Here is a 14,024-nt window from a genome sequence, read left to right on the forward strand (position 1 = left end):
CAGTGTAGGGGAATTCCAGGGCCAGAAAGTGGGAGAGGGCAGGGTGGCAGGCATGGGGAAGTGGGAGGTATCAAGGGTTTGTTTTTGTTGTTTTTGTTTGTTTCTTTGTTTTTTGGAGGGGAAACTGGGAATGGAGAAATTTACATGTAAATAAAGAAAATATCAAAAAGAAAAGAAAAGAAAAGAAAAATTTCAGTTATCCTCCAGTGAATTCAATCCTAGATTGTTGATCTGTATTCAAGCTTTTATAAATTATTCAAAATTTCTATTTGTCACAGTAGGAAGGGAGGTTTTATTTTTGATTAATCTGTTAGATTATGAAGATTCTCAAGGGTTTCATATATATATATATACATATATATGTATCTCAGCAATTGCTTAATGTCCTTTAGAGTATATTTTCCAGGCCACTGTTAAAGATGCAGCCATAACATTTTAAACATCATCAAGTTTACAGCCCCTTATCACTGAGTGCCTGAGGGTAACAAATCAAAAAAAAAAAAAAACACCCTATCAAAACAGACCCTACTACTGAGTCTTGTACTACAGACAGAGGGATGGGAACCTGGTCATGCCTTCTCTCCAGGGCAAAGCTCAGAAGGGCAACTCAACTTGAATATTCTGACTTTGATTCTTTTCTTTTAACTGTATTTCTTTTCCTAGTCATTAATGAAGTCTATTGAACAATAAAGAAGAGTTCTCTATAGGAACACACATATGGTCAATTTTTTTTCATGCTAAAAATCAAAGCCAAGTATTCCTTTCCTGAATCCTACTGGAAGTCTCTGAAATTCTTCCTCTGCACTGAGGACTCACTTGGTCTTCATCTTTCTGGGCATCATGACCATATTTTACTGAACAGTTTCTCTTTCAATGTGTTATTTTTTTCATCTACGTTTCTACTACCATTTACTGTTGTTTCCTTTTCCCAACACTACCCTTAAATTCTAGAGGTAAAACATGAATCCTATTAGTTGGGAGGGATTGCCCAAAATCACACTGGAGAGAAAGCGTCTAGGGCTGTCTGGAAAGCCACACGGTTAAGGTTTGGCACTCAAGGATGCCAAATATAAGGGATGAAGGGCAGGTATGAGCCTTGTACCTTTTCTCCCAACCCTTTGTTCATTGTTTTTTCAGAACCCTCATGTGCATCCTTTTTTCTCTTTGAAGTTGTTAGGTCTGTGGTATTGACTATATTTTAAGTATAATTTCTTTTTTTTTTCCTTTTTTTTTATTAGATATTTTCTTTATTTACATGTAAATTTCTCCCTTCCCAGTTTCCCCTCTAAAAAACAAAGAAACAAACAAAAACAACAAAAACAAACCCCAGCTGCCTCCCCACTCCCCATGCCTGCCACCCCACCCTCTCCTGCTTATAGGCCCTGGCATTCCCCCACACTGGGGCACAGAACCTTCACAGGGCTGAGGTCCTCTCCTCCCATTGATGATTGAATTTGCAATCCTCCTCTATACACACACTGCCAGAGCAATCAGTCCCACTGTGTGTACTCCTTGGTTGGTGGTTGAGACCCTGGGAGCTCTGAGGGTACTAGTTAGTTCATATTGTTGTTTGTCCTAAGGGGCTGCAAAAGTATAATTTCTTTCTCCCAATCATTTAACCATCACTGCCAGATATTTTGTGCCAAATCTGAGCATAATAATATTTTTCACTGATGTTTTAAATGTATTATTTTTGATATGCAAACAATCTCTCCTACTGCTTATAGCATATGCCATACAAAGTGTACAAGATCACCTAGCTCAGTTTTTTTTTTAAACGGATTTGAAAAATATATTCTCATACCTATCTTCACTGTTCTGAAACTTTCTTCTATTGTTATGTAATTGAACATCTCTTTATTTCTGGAAAACTCTTAAGGGTTGCTTCTCAAATAGTATCAAGTGCCTGTGAGTACTTGCCACCATTTTTTAATCCCAGTTTTTAAATGTTATCACTGCTTTCATAGTTTTAACTATTTACTTCTCTGTACTCTGTGAATGATTTCCATGCTTCAGTCTGTGATTCACATAGTCTTTCGTTATGCGTGCTTAATTTCTCTTTAGGTCATTCAAACATACATACTTTTTTCTTAGAGATATTAAAGTTTTCCCAGAAAGGCTATCTCATATTACTTTATGTAGCCTCTTTCTTACTATTCTATTCATTCTGCTCTATTTCATTTTCTTATTTTCAATGACTTTATATATATATATATGTATATATGTATATACATATATATATATTATATAGAATAATTGTAGTATCATTGACTTATTGACAGTTCTTGAAGTACTGATTCATCTTCTATCACACTGGTAGGCTGCCTCATGAGGTCCATTTTATTAGGGGTATTAAAATGGCTTTGTTGGGAAATTTCTACTTGGGCTCTAGTTGTTTACCAGATCTCCAACAGTTTTTATGTTGAAAATTTTGCTTAGCCCATCAGCCACTGAACCCTAGATGCTGTCATGCCTGTTGCAGAACTTCTGCACAGCACAGGCCTAGGATCTGTCTTCCCATGATTGCTATTTTTTCCACCATGGCTTCAGGCAGACAGGAAGTTCTCTCTATCTTCTGGGGTCATTATGGAGCTCTTCAGGGATAGGGCTGCTTTCATGGCTAAAGACACTGCTGGGAAGTATCCTCCATCCTTTGTTACAGTATTTAAGTCCTTCATTCTGTCTCCCTGTAGACTCCAAGGAAGGCAGCACAACCTCTAAAGTTTACTTTTCATTCTGATGAAGACTTTCTCCTTAAGTTTTAGCATTTGGAAAATCTCAGTTATCTTCCATTGAATCCAATCTTAGATTGTTGATCTGTATTCAAGCTTTTATAAATTATTCAAAATTTCTATTTGTCACAGTAGGAAGGGAGGTTTTATTTTTGATTAATCTGTTAGATTATGAAGATTCTCAAGGGTTTCTTATAATGCTCTGTTTTGAGAAGCTGAAAGCAGAAGTATGAATTCAGGACAGAATTTAGTGAAATTTCCTTTTTTTCTAAATGAGAACAATAACTATAGTTTTAAAAAGAATAAAGAATGTGATGTCCATCTGAGAACTTACCACATATTCATCAACAACAACAAACAGTTCAATGAACTTTTCTTTGGGAAGGTCCTGAAAATGTAGACAATTCAATGAAACTTATTACCAGTTTAATGGGGAAAAATCAATATTTTCATGATAAGGAATATATTTGAAAGTAAAGTGAATGAATGTATCTGATTAACTTTTATTATTAAAACACCTGGAGCTACACATTACATTTTAATGAACCTTGAGTAGTATTCCACATTTGACTTTCTTGCCTTTTTGATTTAGACTTACAGCTCGAACTAAGAATTACAAATTAAGTATTTTTTGTATTGGGGTTTCCTTTTTTCATTTACAGACAAAACAGTTTGCAACTAACGTCATGTGCTACTAGTTCATATATTTGAATAATAATATTAATATCTATACATAATCATGTATTAGTATACAAACATGTATGTCTTACTGTGAAATAACTGCCAAGAATACCCACATTTCCTCTACTGTTCCCTAGTACCCCTACCCTTTTTATTGTCTGTTATTCTCAATTCCAAGGACATTTTTAAGCCTTTCCTTTATGGAAACACAAATACCAGGATATTCTTCTAAATTTTCATCTCTATTGGACAACTGCATCTTGTGAGCTGTGCCCAAGGCCTCTCTTCAAAGATTTAACCAAGTCATTCTTTGCTGGTATGTAATTATTTATTCATTGAGTTACTCAACCAAGAAAGTATATAATGTTATAGATACCCACTATATAGACTATGAACACGAGGAGCAAAACAAGCCTGCAGCCTACCTGCTAACATCAAAAGAGAGTCAAGAAGATAGCATCTGATTCTGGGGAAGCCAGAAATCACTGAAAATCTCTGAACCTTCGTTGTCCTTTACCATACTGCTGGTGCTGATGTAAGAGGTAAGCTTGCTTTTTCATCAACAACTTTCCCCCAAAATGGTAAGACAAGGAAAGCCCGCATCGAAGATAGGATTCAGGATATGACAAATTTTCCAGTTGCTTACAGCCTTAATGCTGTTAGTCTATAGGTGGGGTAGAAGATTTTTTCCCCCTTTATTGAGACTGCTGAAACATCATAAAGGAAATCAGAAGGGTTTTCTTCTTGAGGTAAAGAGGGATTAGAATACTCACTTCCACTTTATGCTCTTCTATAGTTTTAGCATCTACCAGAGCAGACTTCTTGGTAAAATTGAGCCCCACACAGGAGTAATTGGTAGCATAGGGTGCCTTGACATTGTATTTGAATACCAAATGTTCTCCATCATCTGAGTATTTTACTGGTTCGATGAGATACCGCTGGTCATTCACCCTGAAGAAACCTCTGTGGAAACAGCAACGTAACATTATTCCAAGTTGTAGCTATCTCACTCTATTTCATAAACACTAGCCTTTTTAAGAAAGGGAAACTACTGGGATCAAGAGCTCCAGAGCATGCAGCTGGGTGATTTGAGCAGCAAACATGTAACACAGCCTTTCAGTGAGTCAGCAATTCTAGGAGTCAATTTAACCTTTATCTTTGGAAGCATGATTTCTGCTTGGAGCATAGGTAGAAAAGCAGTTTTTACCCATACTTACCCCAAAGTTTTTGCATAAATTTATATATTCTTCAGGCACTTCCTGTAGAGTAAGTATCTAATGGTACAAATACTGTTGTTTAGTTTTGTCATAAAAGAGGTCCTCACTTGTGCAAATTCTAGGAGCTACTCAAGACAAGTCAAGATGAATGAACACAGAACTTTTTCCTTCCTTCTGCTTTCCATGTCCCCTCAGATATTCCATTTTTTCTTTATGTCTAAGACTTACGAAAAAAATTATGAGCTTTATTTCTGACCCTAGATTTTCTAGTCCAGTATAGGTCTGCCATTGTAGACAGAAAAGTGACTGAAACAGTAGCAGCAGAGGAACCCCAGAGCTCAGAGTCAGGAGACCTGCACTGCTGAATCAGTCTAGTACTTACAAATTCTGCATTCTTAAGCAATAGCGTAATTCCTGCATCCTGGCCTCTACTATGAGAGTGCATGGTAGACAGTGCCCAGGAATCTCCCATCTTTAAACGCTTACATCCTGCACTAAAGACCCACTTTATGGGGGGTTATCTGTTAGGTTTCTTATTGGTCAACATTAGCATAAACACAGGCTATAGTTCACATTCACTACTGAGAGCACAGAGCACCCCTTCTTCCCATTAACTTTTATACTTATTAGGGTTGGTGAAAAGAAACCATTAGAGTGATTGTGTTTAAAACCTATAAGAAATGAACTAGAAAGCTACTTTGCCTTACCTTAGACCATTACAAGTGCTGATACTAGCAGCAGAATCAAATTCATGTATGATGGAGCCTTGGTAAAAACAGTGATCCTAAGATGGAAGAGTCGATTAAGGCAGGTATAAATACTGAGACTGTATGAATATTGATAATTAATTAATTTCTGTTAAGAATAAATCAACATTTGATAAGTAACATTTGCCATGAATTTATTTATGATGTTCATTTAATACATGTGAACCTGCTTTAAGGACTTTTATCCTAACTGAATGACTACTTTGTGTAAATGCTTATATAAATTCTTTCCTCATAAATTTGACTATTGGGCCGTGGGATCACTTTTAGATGTGACCCTTCTCTTATAACTTTGACTTCGACTCCTTCCACCTATCTGCTAATCCCTGATGAAGTATTTTCATTCCCCCCACCCTGCTTGTTAAACCAAGGCAAGCTTTGGATGTTTCTAGAACCTTGCTCTCCAGCCACCTCCCCTTATGTCCATCTCTCTTGTTTCTCTGCTTCAATCCAGCTGCCATCTTTATTGCTCCTGCTTGGTGCACTGCTCATAGTAATTCCATCAGGCAATCATTTTTATTTCTTCTGTCTGCTAATGATCCCAGAGGTGACACTACTATGGCCTTCTAAGACCTCACACTTGTTGCCCTTTTCCTCTGTCTTGAAACTACATGGTGGCTTAGATCTTAGAGACATTCAAAGTCATTTTAAATGGAGGAAATAGAGTTTTAAAGAATGCTTTTGGTCAGAAAGGGTGCTTTTGTTTAATGGTTGTAGAAAACAAGTTCTGCAAAGGTGAAGGAAAAGATAGATTCTATATCTCTAGAATTCCAGTAATGCAAAGCTTCCACTGAAGAATGAAGAAAACATATCCTTAATGTGAGTGTATCAGAAGAGTGAATAGGGCTCATGAACAGTATAAGAGTCAGTTCATTGCAGATCTTGAAAATTTTTTCATATATTTAGATTTTATCCCTCTTACTTAAGTAAAAATACTTTAAAAAGTATTCCATAAAGGTATAATTTATTTGTTTGGGCTCCTGCTTCATGCTTCCTTCACTTACCACTGTAGTGAATAAAGAGAAGCCAGATTAGCAAAAAAGTAATAATAGTAATACAATGCAAACTTTGATCTGCTCACAAGGAAGTGAGCAGGTCTCCTTAGGGCTCAAAGGGCACTCTTTTCCATTCTACTGCCATTTACTTAGACTCGCCAACTCAGAACTAGTACTTTTAGAGAAGTTTTGAAATGGCGTGTAAATCTGTGATTACTGTTTAAAATCACACCAGGAAATAAAGTTTCAGAGAGGAGGCAAAGTAAGGTTTTGTAAGATACCAAGGTCTGTGGATTCTTGGTGACCATTTCTCTCTTTACGTTGTAGTATGTCTCACTGTAATTTGAAGTGAGGAATTCCCTGAAAGAGAGAGGAGAGCCAATGAGATGATCCATTTTAACCCCCTCCATACACACAAAGCCAGTTTTATGGTTGAGGAGCCTTGATGATATCCTAAATCTCAGTAGTACCAAAATCCTTTAAAAAAAAAAAAAAGGATAAAAGAAAACAATATCAAGCATTCTGACTATAAACTCTCCCAGAACTGAATCTCATTCTAAACACATACTATAGAAAAGTCAGTAAACATTACTGCAATTTTAGCAAACTAGTATTTGAAAAAACTTTCTGTAAAACAGTTTATAAATTGCAATTAGAGTTTTGATCTAGACATGTAAGGATAATTCAAAGTTCCAAGAGGTGTAAATCACACTAAAACTGGTTCTGAGAACATCTGCTCCAGATATGGACCTATTGTTTTCAAATGTGACTCCTTCAGTCCCTTCAATCTGTCTGCAGATCTTTGCCACATTGATCCATTTGTGTTCAGACAAAGAAATCCCAAAACACTTCTCAATGGACTTTCTTAATCTGATAACGTAACTCCAGAACATATTGTTGGATATTAAATACGTGGAGTTATAATAAGAATCCTATAGGGTGGCCAAGCAGATCTTTCCAAATTGATTTGTAGATTTAATAAAATCCCATCTAAAATGTCAATAGATAGTGTCTTTAATTGACAAGATGTACTTAAATGTACACACAAATACATCACGACCCTGGACATGTTTTTGTTTTTGTTGTTTTGTTTTGTTTTAATGCATACAATTTATATGTATATTGAAAAAAGTGAGAAACAACACTGAAGAAAGACAAGTAGAAATTTTTCTGTTAATATTAGCCTCCTTCTTACTGAGTATCAATGCTGACTCAGGAAATATCAGTGTATGAATATTCTACTTAGAGGGACTAGATGGCTCTCAAATGCTCCCAAGAATCAAAATAGGAAAAGTAAATTAGTAGCCAGAGAACAGAATCAACACTCTCCTTGCTCCTGATATGGGATAGGTTTATATTTGAAGACGATAAATTCATGAAGACTTTAGGAATTCATGTTACTGGTAGTCTGTACAAAACCATGAGTGTCATATGCACCTAACCCTAATAAGATATGTAACCACAATAGAACTTACCTTGATCTTAGCTGGGCATGGTGGTGGATGCCTGTAATCCTAGCATTAGAGAGGCAGAGGCAGGGGCATCAGAAGTTCAAGGTTATCCTCATCTACATAGTGGATTTGAGGATAGTCTGGGCTACAGGAGATGCTTTGAAACAAAGCAAAACAAACAAAACACTTTACCTAGCTTTCAGAAGGTGAAGGATTAAAGTTTTTCTGCCCAGTTTTATTTCATACAACAATTCTTCTTCATATTCCTCCTGAAAAATAAGATCCTCTCTGTGAATTCACATCTACTTAGTGGAAGGGAATGTCTTGGGGAGGGGGTCATTATTCACCTACATTTCCTCAGAGTAAGTTCAGGGAGGAAACCTTGACAAAAGTGAACTTTAAGAGAGACAACATTATAAGGATGGTTTTACCAATTATATCTCAGTTAAAAAGACATTTCTATTAATGAAACAAAATGAATAATATATATTTGACCCTCAGTCAGAAATGTACAAGTCACTTTATGTTTACCTATACCTTTTTCAAACCCTCTGATCTTTCTTTTAGTGTTTTTAAAAAAAGTTTTGTATATCTACTCCATTTTCTCCCTCTCTCCTTCCTAAATCATTACCACTTCTGTTTATAAATAGTTGCATTGTCTACAGTATGGTCAAAATAAGTAAGGATTTGATACTCACCAGCAAGAGGCTATGAAGAAAGGAACAAAGATTTAGAAATTCTACCAACACAATCAATGGCAGCTCTGGTTGGCTAGCCCAACAGCAGTGTTTGTCAGTTGTAGATGCTATCAGTAATGAACAATGAAATTCTAACTTTCTTTTTCTTTGATGACTATTGTCACAGTTATTTGCCTCTGGTTTAGTTATTAGTGATTTGTTGAGCTTCTGATGCATCGTGTTTGTATGTTTGTTTCTTGAGAATTCTTTATAATGCTGGCTCATATTTGTTCATACATGTTGCCCATTCTAAGTTAATTCTTCATCTGTTTGACAAAACTGTTACTTCAGACATAATAATGATGAAATCATCAATAGAACAGATTTTAAAATTATTTGAGAAGAGAGTATTGAGTTCCAATCCAAGTTTCCTATTAGCAATATATTATATAGTTATGGTTTTTACAACTCATGAATCAAGATTGTGTTATCATTAAAGTCTACATATGTTTTCCACATAAATTTTTATATTCTTTCAATTTTACTGATCATCTTCTCAGTCTTCTCCTTGCACAACCCTAACCCAGTGCTATGTTATGCTTGCTTGTCATAGCTCCTTGGTTTTCTGAAACCTAGATGTTCCCTATATTCTCTTTAGTTTTGAATGGTTTGATACTTTTGCCTTGTCCTCATCAGATGTCTTATAGGGTTTTTGAATGATTTTCTTAAGGCTATCTACAGTTATGGGTGTCCCAATGAAAACCACCAAAGACAGTAACACTATGTCACCTTAAGAGTCCATACTGTCACCCTTCCATCTTATGGATCACATTGACTTTGGCCAACTGGCAGGTATCTTACTTATTTATAATCTTCTCTGTATAAAGTGACTCTTTTTCCCTGTGCTTCACTTTTTGGAACAAAATCATAGTGAGAAGCCCATGGATAAGAAGTGGGGAACTACACTATACCCCCTAAAGATAAGAGGATGGATAGAAAGGATCATTTCTTTATGGAACACTGGTGTAGTCTCCCATATATGATTAGATATTTTTAAAATTTATTTACATAAGCAAAGCTTCATGGTTCCTACTGGGTTATTTATATTGCATCAAAAAAAAACCAGATATTTATCTTATTATTCATATTGTCCCATATTTCTCTTGGAGGTTTTAGAAGTTGAGTCCTGATCTCTTTTGATATGTCCCCACCAATAAAGATCTGGAGTTTAGGTCTTTTGTTGCAGGTGTGAGACTTTTCAGTTCTAGGCTCATCTCTTGTATTCCTCCATGGTCCAGGCTAATCTCACTCAGTTACATTAGAGCTTCCGATATAAAATTTGGCTGTCATAAGACAAATGATTCCCCGCAATGTCTGTAGGAAGCTGATTCCTCCTTTGGCTATTTATCAGCCTTTTAACTACATGAAGGTTTGAGAAGATAAAGAAAGAGTTGAAGATCAAAATAATATTCGAGAAGAACCTTATTAGAGAAAAATACCCCAGAGTTGTCCCCAGAAGGAAGAGAGCAGAGAACTGCTTCTGTTGCATCATGCTGTGAGACCATGAAAGAGGTGGAGATGTTGTTTTCTAATTACTGAGAAACCTATGAGTGAGGGTATAGAAAGCTAGCTGCCGCCATGAGAAGGAGAAAAAACACCATGGCACCAGAAGTGTTGCATTCTGTACTTTTCTGTAAACCCAAGTTAAAAACTTAGCCTGTAAAATGCAAATACCCAAATATAACTCTATAAGGATACCTAAGATCTTTATAATCCTGGAACTTGAATAAATTCTAGTGTTCCATCTCATGTATATTGTGTATCGTCTACTGTAAATACTCTTTTGAAAATAATATTGCAGGTATTTTTAAATGGTAACACTCAAATGAAAACCTTTGTAAGGCCGAACATTTTTTGTCCCATTGGGCTGCAGAACATGTAAAGCAAGTAATCCTCTGCATTGAAAATTGGCAAAAGCCAAATAAAGGCTCAAGGTTGTGCTCTAGGACCACACGCTCAGAAAAGTGGAAGGAACATTACGTGAGTCTGCATAGAGTTAGGGGAACTCCTCACCAAAACTGAAAGATGGAAAATAGCTCTTCTCCAAAACTTGAGCAGTCATTTTTTTTGCTTTGCTAACCCATTGAGGATCAGTTACCCCTGAGTATACACTGTAAACCAAGTGTGTGTGTGTGTGTGTGTGTGTGTTGGGGGGGTGGTTCCTACAAAACTGAAACCCATATTTGCTTCATATTTACTCCTTCTTGGAGCCAAGTGTAGCTTTGTGCACATCCATGAAAACCACTGAGTCATCATTAGTAAGTCAAAATGTATACCGGTATATCAGAGTCATGGATGCGTTCAAGATCCCGTTTGTGAAGCAAGGGAAGCTTTTTAGGATGAACGAGTTCTTGCCCCTCTACTCCAACAATCCCCCTTTCTAAAAGAAAATAAAAAGGGGAAAATACATGTGTTATTACAAGCCACCTTCCAGTGAGTGACAAACGGATTTACACTCTTCTAGTTCATGTGTTTCCAATGACCAGCCATGCACTCCTACCATCCATAGCTGGTAATGTGAGGAAGTTGAAATGGCTATTTACAGATCGGTGAGACATAAGGAAGGAGGCGGACAAAGACACAGCATCCTTAGGCTATTTCCACCTTGCTCTGAATTACCGCCTCTCTTATTTCTGTTCTCCACATCTATCTCCAGATGCTGCCTTCTGCCAAATCCTGTACAGAAATGACCCATTTCAACATTAAATATCTATTTTTTTCCCCAGTGAATTTGCACTTGTAGTCTTAACTCCCATAGGTAAAGTTCAAAGCTTCCACTGCTTAGACAATCTTAGGTGGCCCCATATCAATGTAAAATGTTATCTTTTTATCATGTCCTGTTACATTGACAGTTAGCTGTGAGTGTATTATGGACCATATATAACAATAAAGATTGAATAATATGGATTTGAGGGATGTACTCAGTTTCATATCAAGGGTTCACCTGTTAATGGACTGTGTGACCACTTGTATCAGATCTAATCTCTCTGATCTGCAAATGGTATTTTCATATTCTTTATCACTAAAAGGTATAATAGTAAAGGATTTTAAACCTTTTGACATACAAAGTAGTTAAGGATCAGCACAGTGTCTATACCTCTACAGGTATTTTGTAAATGTCCATTTCTTTCCCTTTCTCATGATTGTTAGAGTTTAAAGGAGACATGAACTTTTATAGACCCATCAAACCTCATAATCAGTTGTAACCCAATCTAAGCCTGACATTGCTATCCTCAGAGAAATCACCAATGCAAGTTAGAGTTTTTGTAATCCCTAGTTCAAACATTGTAGCTAAAGAGATAATGCCTCAGGTGTAATAAACAAATATTGCAGAAAAGAATAACACATACCTTGAATCTGAGAAATAAGGATAGTCATCCAAAATATACCTGTGAGAAACATTCTGAAGGGTTATCTGAGAGAAGCTGCACCCTACTCCTCGTTCTTGTTTCCCCTGCAAGGATGCCCAGTTTAGTAGGTAGACAGGCAGTTTTGATCTAACACAGGAAACACTCTGAGACACAAGTTTCACAACTTGTGCAAGGCTTGAGGCTAAAACACAGGGGTGGACATCATGTACTAATTAACGACAACAGTGGAGATGACGGGGGTGGAAGTGCACTTGGCATAAGTTCTACTCTGTGTCTAATATGATTTTAGATGGATTAAAACTTCTGAGATGAAAAAAGTCAAGAATTTTAGGGGAAAAGATACCCGAAGTCTACTACATACACTTTGGTTGAAGTCGATGAAGTAAAGAACCACATACAAAAAACACTTGAGAACACTGGGAAAACAAATAGAAATGTTTAAAAAACTGTATACATGTTACAAACTATGTATTAATTAAAATAAAACATGTATTGAAAGGAGAAGTAAGGTGCTTTGCAATATAACAGTGCTTCCAAACTAACACTAAACAGAAAGCACTGATAGAGAGACATACAGAGGGTCATGGGTAAGCCTCTTTACACATTCACATTGTCTTATAAGGTCAATGCATCCCCTCTGTTTCCATTTGGGAGCCTGTCCCCTCCCCCAGGTCACCACTTCTCTCTCATATTCCCCAGCTATTCAGCCTCCTTTGATCTAAAACCCCTCATCATACTCTTAGAAGATTCTACTCTGTCCGATTGGGATTCTATCACTGGCAGTTTCTTTGCACTCTCTTTTCAGGTCAACTTCCTCCCAGACTCATTTCTACTTCCTTCAATAGTTTCTCTGTCTCACTTATCTGTCTAAACCTCTGGATGTAATATGCCTAGAAACAAATTCTTTACTTGAATGTTTGATATCTCAAATGTGAGTATAATTCTGGGCATCTACTTCCACCTTTCCAACTTGGTGTTTCATAGTCTCTTACTATATTTTCTTCATAGACTCTCTTCTCTGAGGACAGCAGCTGCATCTTTGCAGCCACTTTCAGTCTTCTCTGACAGCTTATATCTCATCCATGAGTAAACCCAGTTTGTCCGGAAGAGATAGCTGATATCCTTCTCCTGTGCATTTCCAAGACATTGCTGTCTACCATAGTTTATTGAAATGCCCTCTTAGTTTACCTGACTGTTTTTCTTTCAGTCCCTTGCCACACATTACGTATTTATATGGAATCATTTCTTGAGTATTCAGTGAGCAGGCTAAGTGCATTCTGCTTCAAGAGTATTGGCTGCTTGCTCCTCTGCCTGGAGAATTCTCTTCAAAGATAGTCTTGATTTTCCTTTCTTTTTATTTATGTCTATAAATATCCAACTAGTGAGGTCTTCTCTAAGTATCTTATACAAGATTGACCTTTGTGGCCTGAGTTAATTATCATCTCAAATGCTGAACATTTCGCTAACGTATTTTGTCTTCTAATTACCTGAATACGCTTCTTAAAAATGCAACTTTCTGAAGAAAAAGATTCCATTGGTTTAGTTTATAGGTTAAACTTCAGTACTTTGAGTAGTGTGTTGTCAAAACATGTATTGAATGAACACAGATGAAGCATAAGTAAGCTGTTGGGGCCTGAATAGATGGTTCAGCAGTTAAAAGTGCGTGTAGAGGACCTGAGTTTGCTTCCCAGCACCCAAGTTGAATGGCTCATAGCTGCCATAACTCCAGCTTCAAGGAATCAGACGCCCTCTTCTGGCCTCCATGTTCACTGCACACACACACACACACCCTCACCACACACACATACAAATACTTTAAAAATTAAAATAGATAACTTTAAGGCAATCTATACTTATTTTAGTAATTTGCCATTAAGAAATTAAACCGTGAAGAGGATAAGCACATCCTAAGAGCGCTATACTCAGGATCAATTTTCAGCACCACGTTCTTCTGTCCTCTTAACCTCTCAGGACTCCAGGGTCTCTTAAGGTTTCTTCACTTTGACACACTTCTAAAGGACCTCTTGTCATAGTTGTCCCTCTGTCTCTGCCAGGTAATTAGTAAAGTATGTA

At 36.8% G+C, this 14,024-nt stretch overlaps 1 protein-coding gene across 1 annotated transcript in view; it reads right to left on the reverse strand.

Moving 5' to 3' along the window:
* Adam7 (ADAM metallopeptidase domain 7) overlaps window positions 1-11,982 on the reverse strand; it is a 38,933-nt gene extending 26,951 nt beyond the window's left edge. Inside the window, exons 1-7 of the mRNA XM_031361009.1 lie at window positions 11,931-11,982; window positions 10,857-10,960; window positions 8,036-8,112; window positions 6,674-6,752; window positions 5,338-5,414; window positions 4,187-4,376; window positions 3,067-3,120 (exon numbers count right to left, since the gene is read on the reverse strand). Coding sequence (XP_031216869.1) covers window positions 3,067-3,120; window positions 4,187-4,376; window positions 5,338-5,414; window positions 6,674-6,752; window positions 8,036-8,112; window positions 10,857-10,960; window positions 11,931-11,982 — 633 coding nt within the window. The remainder of the gene's footprint in view (window positions 1-3,066; window positions 3,121-4,186; window positions 4,377-5,337; window positions 5,415-6,673; window positions 6,753-8,035; window positions 8,113-10,856; window positions 10,961-11,930) is intronic.
* Between the last annotated feature and the right edge of the window lie 2,042 nt (window positions 11,983-14,024).

This window comes from Mastomys coucha, unplaced genomic scaffold, assembly GCF_008632895.1.
Source record: "Mastomys coucha isolate ucsf_1 unplaced genomic scaffold, UCSF_Mcou_1 pScaffold9, whole genome shotgun sequence".
Classification (NCBI taxonomy): domain Eukaryota; kingdom Metazoa; phylum Chordata; class Mammalia; order Rodentia; family Muridae; genus Mastomys; species Mastomys coucha.